Consider the following 14,096-nt stretch of genomic DNA (forward strand, 5'->3'; position numbering starts at 1 on the left):
ATCATCAATAAACACCACAACAAATTGGTCGAGGAAGGGCCAGAAGACCTCGTTCATCAACGGCATAAACACGGCAGGCACATTGGTTAGTCCGAACGACATGACCAGAAACTCAAAGTGACCGTAGCGCATCCGGAATGCTATCTTCGGAATGTCCTCCTCTCATAACCGAATCTGATGGTAACTGGAGCGCAAGTCTATCTTGAAAAAGAACAAAGCACCCAGCAGCTAGTCGAACAAATCATCTATCTTGGGAAACGGGTATCTATTCTTGATGGTAACCCTGTTGAGCTCGCGATAATCCACACAGAGCCTCAGCAAGCCATCCTTCTTCTTTACGAACAATGACGGGACTACCCACGATGAACTAATGGGATGAATAAAACCCAACTCTTGGAGCACATCCAACTGTTCCTACAATTCCCACAACTCCATCGGTGTCATCCGGTAGGGGACCTTTGAGATGGGTGTGGTATCGGGCACCAAATCAATCTAAAATTCAATCTGCCGATGCGGCATCAAACCCGAGATCTCCTGGAACACATCTGGGTAATCATAGACTACTGGCAGCTGCTTAATACACCCTGTCACAGACTCCTCAACAATACAAGCCAACAAACTAGATAACGACTCCCCTCTGGCCTCAACAACGAATTGGAACACTGGCAAGCTGGGAATATGAAACGTGACTGTCCTCGTGGCACATTCCAAGACAGCATGATACTCAGCAAGCCAGTCCATACCCAGGATAACATCAAACTCCACCATCGGCAACACTAATAAATCAGCAGGCAAGAACATATCACCAACTATGACCAGGCAAGAAAGGCAACAACGGCACAAAACAACAGACTTTTCTAAGGGAGTCGAAACGGCCCAAGCCTCAGATGCGGACTCCGACGGAATACCGGTTGATCAGCAAAACTCCTCGGCCATGAAGGAATGGGAAGCACCAGAATCAAATAGAACATGACCAACATAAGTAGAAATAAGGAGAATACCCTTAACAACTCCACCGGTAGAAGACTACGAGTCCTAGGCCTGCAACTACTGCGTGGAATAAAATCTGCCCCGAGCTGGCAAAAGAAGCAATCCTGAAGTCTGGGGATCCTGACTCTGCACCTGCTGAGTCGCGATATACACTCGACCCAGGGACTGTGTGGGAGGTAGCGGTCCCCTCTATTGCTGCCTCTGCTGCTGTTGTTGCTGCTGTGGAGGCCTACCTGGCTGCCTCTACTACTGAGGAGGAGGCCTAGGGACGGGAGTCTGATGTTGTGCTCGCTGCTGATGCTACTGCTACTGAGGAGGATGGGGAGGAGGTAATTACGGTGGCCTCTGCTGCTACAAGGGGAGAGGGCAATCACGCCTCTAATGCCCTGTCTGCCCATATCCATAGCAAACACCGGAAAGAGGTCCAGAGAAAGGAGCGGCTGGCCGCACTGATGATGAAGCTGCTGGCTAAACTGTGGGCTACCTAGACTCAGATCGGCCTCTCGCCTCTGGTGACGGTGCTGTCGGGAACTTCCGGATGGTGCCCTCCTCTTCTGGTCTCCACTGGAACTCTGATCTCCGGTCCTCTGGGACAAAGCCCAGTCCTCCTCATAAACCAATGCTCTATGGACGACCTGATCAAACGTCATCAAGCAATGTCCCACCACATGGCTACGAAGAGTGGGACGCAAGCCTCTCACAAAACGGCGAGCCCTTCGCTTCTCATCATGGATGAGGTAGGGGGCGAATCAGGAAAGCGCTACAAAATGGGCCTCATACTGGGACACCATCATATCTACCTGAACTAGGGCTTAAACTCAATCGCCCTCTGCTCTTGAACATGCTCGAAAAAGAACTTCTAGTCAAAGCAAACCACAAATTCCTCCCAAGTCCAAACAAACTGAGGCCCGGCCATCCTCGACACTGATGACCACCAATGACGGGCCTCACCCTGCAGAAGGAAAGAAGCTAATGAAACTTCTGATCAGCCGGACACTGCATAGTATCGAATATCCCTACGATCTCAACACGCCATGACTCAGCGGTAGAAGGGTCAGGCTCACCACTAAACCTCGAGGGATCACACTGTCGGAACTCTCAGAATATCGCGCTTGCACGCAGCAAGTCAGACTACGCAGGAACCTTAGAGCAAGCTGACAGGACTAGAGGACAACAGTGACAGCCTGCATCATCTGTTGAAAATGCTCAACCCCAACTGAAACAATAGGATGAGTGGGGGCAGCACTAGCCTCAGTAAAGGGCACGGGTGCGGCTGAAGGAGCTGGAGCCTCAGAAACTGGAACAGCTGGCTCCGCCGGGGGAATAGGCACCACAGGGGGCAGAATCACAACCTCAGGGATAGGATCGGGACTAGGGTCCATGATGGGTGGAGCAGGGTGTGCTCGAGTCGACCGGGCATCATGAGTGCCTCTACCTCTCATGCCTCGACCGCGAGCACCAAGCCTAGGTGGCATCATCAACATAAGAAAAGGAACGATGACGCAAAGGATCAGATACTGCAAGCTTAAACGAAAGAAAAGGCTCTCGAGACACTATTTGTCCTAAGCTCACAGTAAATATGCAATGTTATCCCAAGTTATTCCAAGTTTCTTGCTATGCATTGATACCAACTCCTGACACGCCCCAGACTCAATGACTGGACCCACAAGGAATCCGATTGTCGATTCTGGCCACAACAGCCTCTATAGTACCCCATTCTCGGTTCCTGGCTCAGGTTTTGATCATGGGATCCTACAAGGAGGATTTTTATATCATAATTCCAATCTAAACGAACATACCTAAGATCATAGCAAGTAAATCTTAAAAATAAACAAGGAAATACTGCAAAATCCACTAAGAATTAAAACCTTACAGATACATGGCTCAAAAAGGAAATACATGATATAGAAAGGAAGGAAGAAAAGATCTGCAAATAATCCACAACACTCGCCAAACCAATCTGTAGCTCCTCTGCTACGGGGCCGACCTAGAATCACCTGCACGCATCAATCGTGCATAAGCTTATAGAAAGCTTAGAGGGCAGTGTAAGTGTGTGACAACGGTGCTTGAAAGAATAAAGAGGATACAGGAGGAGCTAATGAATAATACTAACACCTGTAGCCATACTGAGGCTAAGATATGAATGTAATAAGCCATACAAAGGCTATACAATGTTATACATGAGCACTGGGTGCCATACTAAGGTGATGCAAGATAAGGCTTATACAGCCGATGCAATGCAATACGAAGTAATGATGGTCCTTATACCTAATTCACATATCAAGTACAGTTCCATTATAAGGAATCCACCGGGGTCAAGTACATTGCAAGACAACTATCGCTCTGTAAGACCCGCACAGTCAAACGAGAGTAAAAGACCTCACTACCCGCCTGTGAACAGTCAATCACCAGCGAGGCTCGATGATAGAGGACCCATTTCACGAGCTAGTCAAACTTAACCTAGATATGCCCCCTCACTCGGGCAGGTAAGGCTAAACCTCATCTCAACCGACCCCGCAACAATGGGAGTCACGGCCTAACGGTATAAGGCCCTCGTGCACTCATGTTTTCCACTCGGTCTTGGTGTTGAGGCGTCTCCTCGGTACCGTGGAAGTTTAGGGGCCTTCACTTAGGGACATCTTATGTGCTCAAAATGTTCAGGTAACATTTTCGATGTCCACATACGGCCATCCACAATATCTCTGTAGAGGTTACAGCGCTGATGATACAAGGGCAATAATATCCATGTCATGCAATGCAGGATGCATGAATCACAACAATCAATCATGCATTAGCTCTGCACATACAGTGCACTCATGAGGGTCACTCCATCAATAGGGGAGTCCCATACGGTCTGCCCAATGGCATAAACCATGACCAATGACATCAAGCACATAAATGATGCATTATGAGAATGGGTCATGAAGATAACCAAGTATGACATGCTGTAGGGAAGTACCCTCTCCTAACTAGGTCAAGTCTAAACACTTAGACATTTTCCATAAGGAATACAACTCCTAGCGCGGCGGGGGGGCAAGTCTAAGATAGACAATGACATGGGCTTAAATGATAAGAATGGGCCCGACAAAGGTCTATAGTGTGCTTTTAACCACCCATAAATGCAAGTGGGCCTAACATGAGCCAAGAAGAGTACACAAATGTGGACATTCAACCACCATTTAACCTAACGAGGTGGCCCAATAATAATCTACCAAGAAACAAGGCCCGTGGACCAAGCACAATTATAAACAATAAATGGGCAGGTATATGTACACTACTTACATCATATGTTGGGCCTCAATAAAGTGGCCCAAGGCCTACATACATTACATGGGTCCAAAGGGGTGATACATGGCCCAAAAACATGCCAAAATATGGGTCCAAAAAGGAGGTTATGGCCCAAGGATAATACCACCAAAATCCATGCATTATTTTGGACTTAGTGGGCAGCCCAAAAGCCCAAACATATAGGCAAAAATCATGTCCAAGTTGGGCCTAAATGGGTCTTACACATTAGCCCAAAAAACTGGTTAATTAAATGGGCAACCAAGGGCCCAACTACCTCTACATTCCATCCCACTAGTCCAGCACAATACAATGGTGGAAACAGCCTATGAATCTACTAGGCCTAACTAGGACATTCCAGCCCATTTGGGCCTGCAAGATGTCTTAAAAATCTGGCTTACCAAGGCCCCTCAAAATTAATATAGATATGGGCCTTACAAGGCACTAATTAAGCCCAAAAATTCTGAGAAACAAAGGCACAAAACATTCCCACAAATCTATCAATATGTTGGGCACCACATTCTTAATATTTCAGTCAAATAATGTACTTTTATAAGTCAACAAGCTGGATTTTCAGCCCACCAACTTTCTGAACCTGCTGAGGTCCATATATTGGAGAAATCAAAAGTGTAAAGTTCCCATGGTGTCCAATAATATCCCCAGGGGGCCCCACCACATAAAGGGTGACTATACAACACATAAATCAAGTGGGCCTTGCTACTGGACTGAAGGTCCAGCAGCAGCCCAATGCAGTGGGCGTCCCACTAGGGGTGAGTGGTCCATGAGCCTAGACGGTTACCCAAACCAAGCCCAAGGTGGGCCCCACCATGGACGTCCCTCCAAGGGTGGGCCACACCAGATGGGGGTGAATGGATGGATGAAACACATCATCATAGTGGCCTCAAGGAGGGTGGGACGATCAGCCCATGCTGGACGTCAACCAGCATGGGACATCCAGCATGGCTGTTGGTTAGCCAAACCCCCCCCCCCCCCTAAAATTCAGGTGGTCCACATGGCCCCCAATCGTGTGTGATGGGTCCCAATAAGGTGGGCCACAGTGGAGAGTAGTTTTGAGGCCAATAGACTTGCTAATTAATTTATACAATTTATGGACAACAAGGTATATCTGAAAAATCTGCTGCTATAAAAATGTCGTTGTCCCCAACTTTGACACCTAATGGGGTGGGACTAGACTTGCCAAATCAAAGGGGAAATGGGTGGTTTTGATGCTCCCATACATGGACAGCAAGTGGGGTCTACTGGAGTGGCCCACTTTCCCAAAAATCGAGGTGAAATAGGTCCATTTTCTGCATGCAGGACTGCTGGACATCCAAAAAATTCTAAACAGTCCAGCCCTCTTGGGTCCACTCCATGGGTCTCAAATTAGGGATAGGTGGTGTGGGCTCCATCCTACATTAAGGTGGGGTCCACACCTCAAAAAACCCTAAAAGAAATCAGGGAGAAAAGCCTTGTAAACGGGCCTAAAACAATGCCCAAAATCATACATCCAATGTGTCTGAAATTTGGACAGCAGCATATGCTGTCTATTTCCAGCCCATAGAAAAATATCCAAGAGGATTAATGCTCAAATAATACAATTAGGGTCAACCTAAATGGACCACAAAAATTTCAGACCCATTCCCTATCAAAGATCTCCAAGAAAATCAAGCATTTGGGGTCATCTAACCCATGCATGCAACATGCACAGGGACGTCCAACCTAGTGGGCCCGGATGTCCCAAAAAATATGAGGGTCTGGGACGTTTGTGGCACATTAGTGGGCCACCAATCATTAGGAGAAAAATAAAGGAAAGAATAGAGGGAAACAGAGAGAGAGAGAGGGAGAGAGATCAACGGCCATAGGGGAGGATTCTGATACAATGAAACCTCCACCATTACAATCACACATACATCGTTCATAGATCATGAATGCATGTGATCTTACAATCCAAAGAAGTTGCCGATGCTATCCCTAACATGCATGCCATGGTCTAGATGACCAAACAAGATCCTAGATCAAAGAAATCCATCATGGTGGGTCCATGGAGAATGGCCCACCATGAAAACGTGCATGCATGAAATAGGCCTTTGGTATCTCATCATGGATTGGTGGGTCCTACATACTACCAAATGTTCTAGAAAAGAAATGCAAGAAGAAAAGAAGGAAGAAGCTCCATATACATCACCCACCTTCAAGATCTTCCCCCAAATTTCAAGGGCTAGCTCCCAAGCTCCAAAGGAAGGCTTCTGATGGTGGTGATGAGGATTGGAGGGTGGGATTGGGAGAGAGAAGAGAGAAGGATTGCTGGAAAAAGGAAGAAGGTGTGGATGTCCCACCTTGCAAGAGAGGGAAAGGGAGAGGAATGAGATAGGAAAGAGAGGGAGGAGGGGTCGTAGGAGTGGAATGATTGTTTTGGTAGAGAGGGCTAGCTTGGGAAGGGTGAATTGTATGGGATAGAGAGGATATCTCATGATTGCTTTCTAGAAAAGAAAAAAATCATGGCTAGGCTAGGGTAGGTCATTATGGAGGGTAACTTGCATGGAAAGAGGTGCACTAGGTGGGGCCTAAATGGAAAAACCTGCAAGGGCCTTGGTGGGTCCCACATGCATGATGGATGGCAAAAAATGGTGGGATCCATATCTCAAGATGTACATGTCAAAATCATGCATGAGACATGGCGTTGGAACCGCGACGACAATACGATTGCAATGGCACAAGTTTCAAGTCGATCCGGGTCGGGTCCACATGACGGAACTCAAGGGGCATCGCAAATGAAATCTACAGGTCGCAGGTTGTCGGGATTCGACTGGTAGGACCGCGGGACGTAGAGGAATGAAATGCATACACACACAAACACTCAGTTAGGGTCTTACATCTATGCTTACCATATAGAGATTAATTGAGAACTTGAGTACTGATTTCGAACTTATCCCCTTTTCCTTCTTTTTCTAGTTTTTATTTTTATATCGACGGTCAATTTTTATTCATTCTTTTACAAACCTTGCATTATTTTTGCATTCTTTTCCAATCTTTTCTGATCTTTTCACCAAACATGACATTTTTGTCGATCTCACTATTTTTTTAACTGGTTCTTTCCATCTTTTAAGGTGGATAAAATTCTCTAGACTTGATTCTCACCATTTATCAACGATTCACATACTAACAATCAGAAATTCTAGCATTATTCATAGAAAATAATTTGAATGTGTCTTGTGATTTAGATTAACATAATATTCAAACTTTCTCTTAATCAATTGAGTGTAAGGACCGTAAGTGATAGGCTACTTAGTTGATCAAACTCCTATAATTCAAAATTCACTTCTTGTCTTATCTTTATACTCAAAACAGTCTTAAATACACAACTTATCACTTTCCAAACAGATAAACATTGAAATTTTTTCAAATATTTTGCAAATTTTGCTCAAAACTGAGAACACACTGATTAGTTTACCTTATCTCCCATCCCCAACCTAAAATCTACTGTCACGCCCCAAATCTGGGGACGGATAGCTTCCGTGATGCCCCGAATTCGGTACTCGACTTCCATACACCAAGTCCCGAGTTCGGCGCACCACAAGGAAGATTTTTGACTGAATTATATATATATATATATACATAGTAATACCTAAGCATAAAGATCCATGATAAAATTACCAAGCAATACTCTCCAATAGAAATCCTGATTGTTACAAGTACAATGCCATCCAACGGTACACAATGTTAATATTACCAAATCGAAAAATAGATGCAATGCATTGAGAAAGCAAAGTCTTTCAAGCTACTCCAGCCCTAAAAAAAAAAGGGAAATAGGAGGCTTAGGCAAAAAGTCTAGTGAGTACACACATGTGTGCAGTGTGTCCTACATCCAAGCAAGATAAATATACTACAAGGTGTAAGTGCTATAATTTATATCCCTGTCTGTTGTCAAATTTGTGGTGCCAAAATCACTGTTATGTTATATATTACTTGCATAAGTGAAGTTCTCTCAAGGATCAACATTCATGAACAAGCAAAGTTCACAAGGCAAGACTTCAAGAAGAGTACAAGGCAGTTGGTAAAGAACTCAAGACCCTTTCAAGATTGAGCTACATGAAGATTTCAAGATTGATCTACATCAAGACTTCAAGACTCAATCTTTTAGGTCACTTGTTCCGAATGTTTCAATGTCCTTTACTTCATGATTGAGGTTTGATTGACCATAGGTTGACCTTAGAAGTAGGTCATTTCGGATACATAAACCGAATGTTTATTTTACATGTGATTGGTTTGTTCTTCGACTAGTCCTAGGTCTTCTTCGACTAGTCCTAGACTTGCTTCGACCAGTCTAAGAAAATCCTCGATCAGTCGTAAGTTTGTTACAAATTCCGGATAAAATCTGTTAGGCTTCGACTAGTCCAGGAATCTGTTCAACCAGTCGTAGGAACAGTGTCGACTGCATCTACGACCAGTCGAAAATCTTCGACTCGAATTCCAGCGAAGTTTTACAGGACCTACGACCAGTCGTAGGAAATATTCGACCAGTCGTAGAACGGTCAGAGCATATCCCGCCGGATTTTTCAAATATCTGTTATTGCTTCGACTAGTTGAAGAGCACTCTAGACCAGTTGAAGAACCGATCTTCTCACCTATAAATAGTGCACGAATCTCAGAAGAAATCATCGAATTAATTAATCTATTCAAGCCAATCTTTGTCGAACTTTTGAGAGATAATTCTGTGCTCCATCTAAGCTAAGTGTGCTTATTTAATATTCTCTTTCCTTAGCTTTATTTTAATTGATTTTGTTTCTGCTATTCCAATCTGATTTGATAAGAGGAATTATTATTCCCTTTCTTTGGAATCAAAATCAATTAAGGCAAGCCCTATTTGGTTTAATTTAAAATCTATTAGAATTAGAACCATTGTAATTGAGTACTGGACATTGAACTTGGACATTCAATCATCTACTCTGATTTGGTTCTATCGGGCTGCTACAACGAAGGAGATAATCAGGTATTTTACATTTAATTGTAAATTCCTTTCTGTTTTGGTTTCTTTCAAGATTTGCCAGAAAAATCTTGTTGTATTGGTTATCTGAGGAGAGCCAGGAAAACTCAGAAGTGGGGTTTTTTAATTGTGTAAGCCCACATACAAAGACACAATTGTAAAGGTTTTGGGTGAACCTGGGAAAACCTATTTTTAGTGAACGCTAATATCCCCTGTATGAGGATATTAGGAGTGGAGTAGCATTTTGTGTGGCTGTTGTTTAACAGTTGGTGAACACACAGGCGAACCACTATAAACCCTTTTGTTGTGGTTGATTGATTTATTCTTCTAATCTTTAATTATTATTTTTTTGTGGGATGTATGTATGGTGGTGAATGTTGTAATCATTTAATTCAAGCATTGTGAGAATGTTGTAATAGTTTAGAATTTATTTTCTGCTATTTCTTTTTCAGCTTGATTTACAATTTCTTTTGAAAGTTGTTCCAGCAAGGTTGCCCTGCCATTTTTATGGTGTATGGCTGTCCCTAGAACAATACATTTTTTATTACAAGTTATTTCAATTCAGTTTGTATTTAATTCTGTATTCCTCTTCGATTTGAGATTTGATACAAAGACCTTTCTAGAAATAAGGTTGTCCTACCATAAACTCTGGTTTTTGGTGTAAGGTTGTCCTTAGAATAACATTTGTATCAAACTCTCAAGATCTGAATTTTGAGGTTATTTTTCTTTTCTGCATTGTAATTTATTTTGGCTATCATTTTCTTTTTAATTCCGCTGTTATAAGTTTTTATTTGGCATTGTCCTATTCACCCCCCCTCTAGGACATATAGCTTGGCCTTTTCAAGTGGTATCAAAGCCTAATAGCTCTTTTTTAATTCTTGGATTTAATTCCTGAGCTAACGATTTAAGCTATTTAAGATGTCAAATTTTGATAGCCTTTCAGTCACAAGGCCTCCACCCTTTGATGGCTCCAACTATGCTTATTGGAAAGCCAGAATGAGGATCTTCCTCAAATCAATGGATGAAAATGTGTGGCAAGCCACAGTGACTGAATGGAATCCTCCTATCATGGAAGTTACTGGGGTTGATGGTTCAAAATCAATGAAAGTCACACCATATTACCAATGGACCACCCTTCAGAAAAGTGAGAGTAGTGCAAATGCTAAAGCACTAAATGCAATTACTTGCGCACTATCACCGGATGAGTTCAAAAGAATCATTTCCTGTGATACTGCAAAGTAAGCTTGGGATATATTAGAAATGACACACGAGGGTACTATAATTGTCAAAAAATCTAAAGTCCAACTCCTCACAACCAGATTTGAAGAAATTCATATGGAGGAAAATGAAATGTTTATGGACTTTTACACTAGATTGAATGACATTGTAAACTCAATGTGGGGTCTTGGCGATAAAATCCCAGAAAGTAAAGTGTGTGCAAAAATACTACGCTCACTTCCTGAACGGTTCAATTCTAAAGTAACCGCGATCCAGGAACTTCGTGATACGGATAATATGAGGGTTAAAGAACTAGTTGGTTCTCTACAAACCTACGAGTTAAACTTTAAAGCTCCTAAAGGTAAATCTATCGCACTAAAATCTTCTAAATGTAATTCAGAAGATGATATGGCTCTTTTAGCTAAAAAATTTTACAAGATTTTCAAAAGCAAGAAAAGGGTTGATTTTCAAAAATCAAATGATAAAAAGAAGTTTAGACCCAAATTTCGAAAATCTTTGAAAGATAGTCAATGTTACAACTGTCAAGATTATGGGCACTTAGCAAATAGATGTCCTAAAAGGGAAAAACCCAAGAAGAAGGGTATGTTGGCTACATGGGATGAATCATCTCTGAATCAGAAGATTCGGAAGGTACTTCTGAATCAGAAGATTCTGAAACTGAGTCGGGTAATGAGGTCAAAGCTCTTATGACTTTAGCCAAATTCACATTTTCAAATAATGACTCTACAAGTGAAGAAAATCTGAATAGTGAATGTGAAAATGAAGATGATCTTCAAGACGCTTACAATGCCCTATATAAGGAAAGTTGTAAAATTGCTGTCAAACTTAAACTTCAAAAAGAAAAGTTTTCTAAACTCAAAAATTGTTTTGAATCACTTGTCTTAGAAAAATCACAAATTTCAGATTGTTTTGAAAAATCAAAATGCGATTTGGAATTCAAAAACTCACTAATTGTTGATTTAAAATCTAAAATTGACAAACTTAAAATTGAAGTATCTTCTCTTCTGAGTCTAAAGGACACATGGAAATATGCCCAAGGTGATCCAAAGTTAAAAAAACTGTTATCCGGATCTAGAAAATGTGGCGATCGATCCGGGTTGGGCTATGATAAAAAATTATCTCCTAAACAAATGTATACTCCTCCTATGTTTGTTAAAGGAGAGTCCTCAAACTCAAAAGGAAAAAATACTTATCAAGATTTTTCTAAAAATTCAAAAACTTTTCAAAAACCTAGAAACAGTCATGTCAACTTTAATCAGAAACGAAATCCACTAGCTGAAAAGATAGTTGATTTACTCAAGGAGCTCTTAAAATCTAACTTTATAGGTCATTCCTACAAGTATACACAAAAGAAGACCAACTATGTTCCTAAAGTCACCTGCTTGGTTGCTCACACTGCTTTCAAAGCAATAAGTCATTCAAAGTGGTACCTAGACAGTGGATGCTCCAGGCATATGACAGGTGACAAAGCTTTATTCACCGATCTGAAAGATATGACTGATGGTTCAGTCACATTTGGTGATGGTAGCAACTGCAAGATTATAGGCCAAGGTACGGTTCAACTTTTTAATCTTCCGGTGTTTAAAAATGTTTTATACGTTGAAGGCCTAAAGCACAACTTGCTTAGTATATCACAAATATGTGATAATAACCATAATGTTCGGTTTTCTAATCAAAGCTGTGAAATACTAAACAATAAGGGTTCTGTAATATTAACTGGACGTAGAATGTCTGAAAATTGCTATATTATTAGTGAATCCAGCTCATCTAATCAAACATGTTACATGGTCCATACAGACGAGACTGATTTATGGCACAAACGTCTTGGACATGTACATTATCGAAATTTATATCGATTGAGCAAACGAGAACTTGTAAGAGGTTTACCAAAACTTCAGAAATTAGATAAAATATGTGGTGAGTGCCAGATAGGCAAACAAACAAGGAATTCACACAAAAAGGTGAATTCAAATACCACATCAAGACCACTCGAACTTCTCCACATGGATCTGATAGGACCTACCAGAATAGAAAGTAGTGGCGGGAAAAAATATATCCTGGTAATAGTTGATGACTTTACCAGATTTACTTGGGTAGTCTTCTTAAGGGATAAATCTGAAACCCTTGAAGAAGTAAGAAAAGTTCTCAAAAGGATTCAAACTGAAAAATCTTCTCAAATCAGTAAAATTCGTAGTGATCATGGATCTGAATTTGAGAATAGCAATTTTGAGAAGTTCTGTACCGACCAAGGAATATTACATGAATTCTCTGCTCCCAAAACTCCACAACAAAATGGAATTGTTGAAAGAAAGAATAGGGTGCTTCAAGAAATGGCTAATGTCATGTTAAATAGCATGAAGCTCTCTAAAAATCTTTGGGCTGAAGCAGTCAACACAACTTGCTATATTATTAACCGAGTCTACACTAGCAAAGATAAAAATAAAACGGCTTACGAATTATGGTTCAATAAAAAGCTTACTATTAAATACTTTCGAGTTTTTGGCAGCAAGTGCTATATTTTACGTGATTGTGAAAATTTGGGAAAATTCGATACAAAGAGTGATGAAGGGATCTTTCTAGGATATTCCTTAAACAGTTGAGCTTATAGGGTCCTAAACAAAAGGACTGGTGTGATTCAAGAATCCATTAATGTTGTCATTGATGATCATTTAAACACACCAATTTCTAATTCAGATAATGATGAAGTACTAATCATTGATAAACCCGATACTTCATCGAATCAGACTGATTCTGAGTTGAGGACTGTTAAAGATCATCCAACCACACAAATTCTTGGAAACCCTCTCATTGGTGTTCGCACCCGTAGACAACTTGAGGATATATGTAATTATGTATGTTTTACATTCCAAATTGAACCATCTAACGTAAAAGAAGCTTTGGCTGATGAGAACTGGATTGTTGCGATGCAAGATGAACTCAACCATTTCATAAGAAATGATGTTTGGTATCTCGTACCAAGACTTAAAGATAAACACATCATTGGAACAAAATGGATTTTCAAAAATAAGTCTGACGAATGTGGAAATATAATTAGAAACAAGGCTAGACTGGTGGTACAAGGTTATACTCAAATTGAAGGGATTGATTTTGATGAAACCTTTGCACCAGTAGCACGTCTTGAATCTATCAGACTATTTATATCCATTGCATGTTTTAGAAAGATAAAGATCTATCAGATGGATGTAAAAAGTGCTTTTCTAAATGGCGATTTACATGAAGAAGTCTATGTTGAACAGCCGATGGGATTTGAAGATTCCAAAAATACTGATCATGTATATTGGCTTAAAAAGGCACTTTATGGATTAAAACAAGCACCTAGGGCATGGTATGAGAAACTAACGAAATTTCTTTTAAGTCATAATTTTCAAATGGGATCTGTCGATAAAACTCTGTTTGTTAAAAAACATAATGATCATATCTTAATGGTACAGATTTATGTTGATGATATCATTTATAGATCAACTTGTACTGACTTGACTACTGAGTTTACAGATTTGATGAAATCACAGTTCGAAATGAGCATGGTTGGGGAATTGACTTATTTCCTTGGATTGCAAGTAAAGCAACAATCTGAAGG

At 41.1% G+C, this 14,096-nt stretch overlaps 1 protein-coding gene across 1 annotated transcript; it reads right to left on the reverse strand.

Annotated features, from left to right (window-relative positions):
* Positions 1 to 492: 492 nt before the first annotated feature.
* Positions 493 to 1,640, reverse strand: LOC131224305 (uncharacterized). Its single transcript, XM_058219827.1, has 2 exons — positions 1,142 to 1,640; positions 493 to 809 (listed from the first exon to the last, which is right to left on the reverse strand). Exons 1-2 carry the CDS (start codon positions 1,638 to 1,640, stop codon positions 493 to 495), a joined length of 816 nt encoding a protein of 271 aa, XP_058075810.1.
* Between the last annotated feature and the right edge of the window lie 12,456 nt (positions 1,641 to 14,096).

This window comes from Magnolia sinica, chromosome 13 (assembly GCF_029962835.1).
Source record: "Magnolia sinica isolate HGM2019 chromosome 13, MsV1, whole genome shotgun sequence".
Taxonomy (NCBI): domain Eukaryota; kingdom Viridiplantae; phylum Streptophyta; class Magnoliopsida; order Magnoliales; family Magnoliaceae; genus Magnolia; species Magnolia sinica.

Excerpts from the sequence above, each read along its gene's own strand:
- LOC131224305 (XM_058219827.1), bottom strand. The coding sequence starts at position 1,640 with ATGACGTTTGATCAGGTCGTCCATAGAGCATTGGTTTATGAGGAGGAC. Across the intron at positions 810-1,141 it reads ACACAGTCCCTGGGTCGAGT|TTGGTGATATGTTCTTGCCT; the intron begins GTATATCGCGAC and ends GCCTGGTCATAG.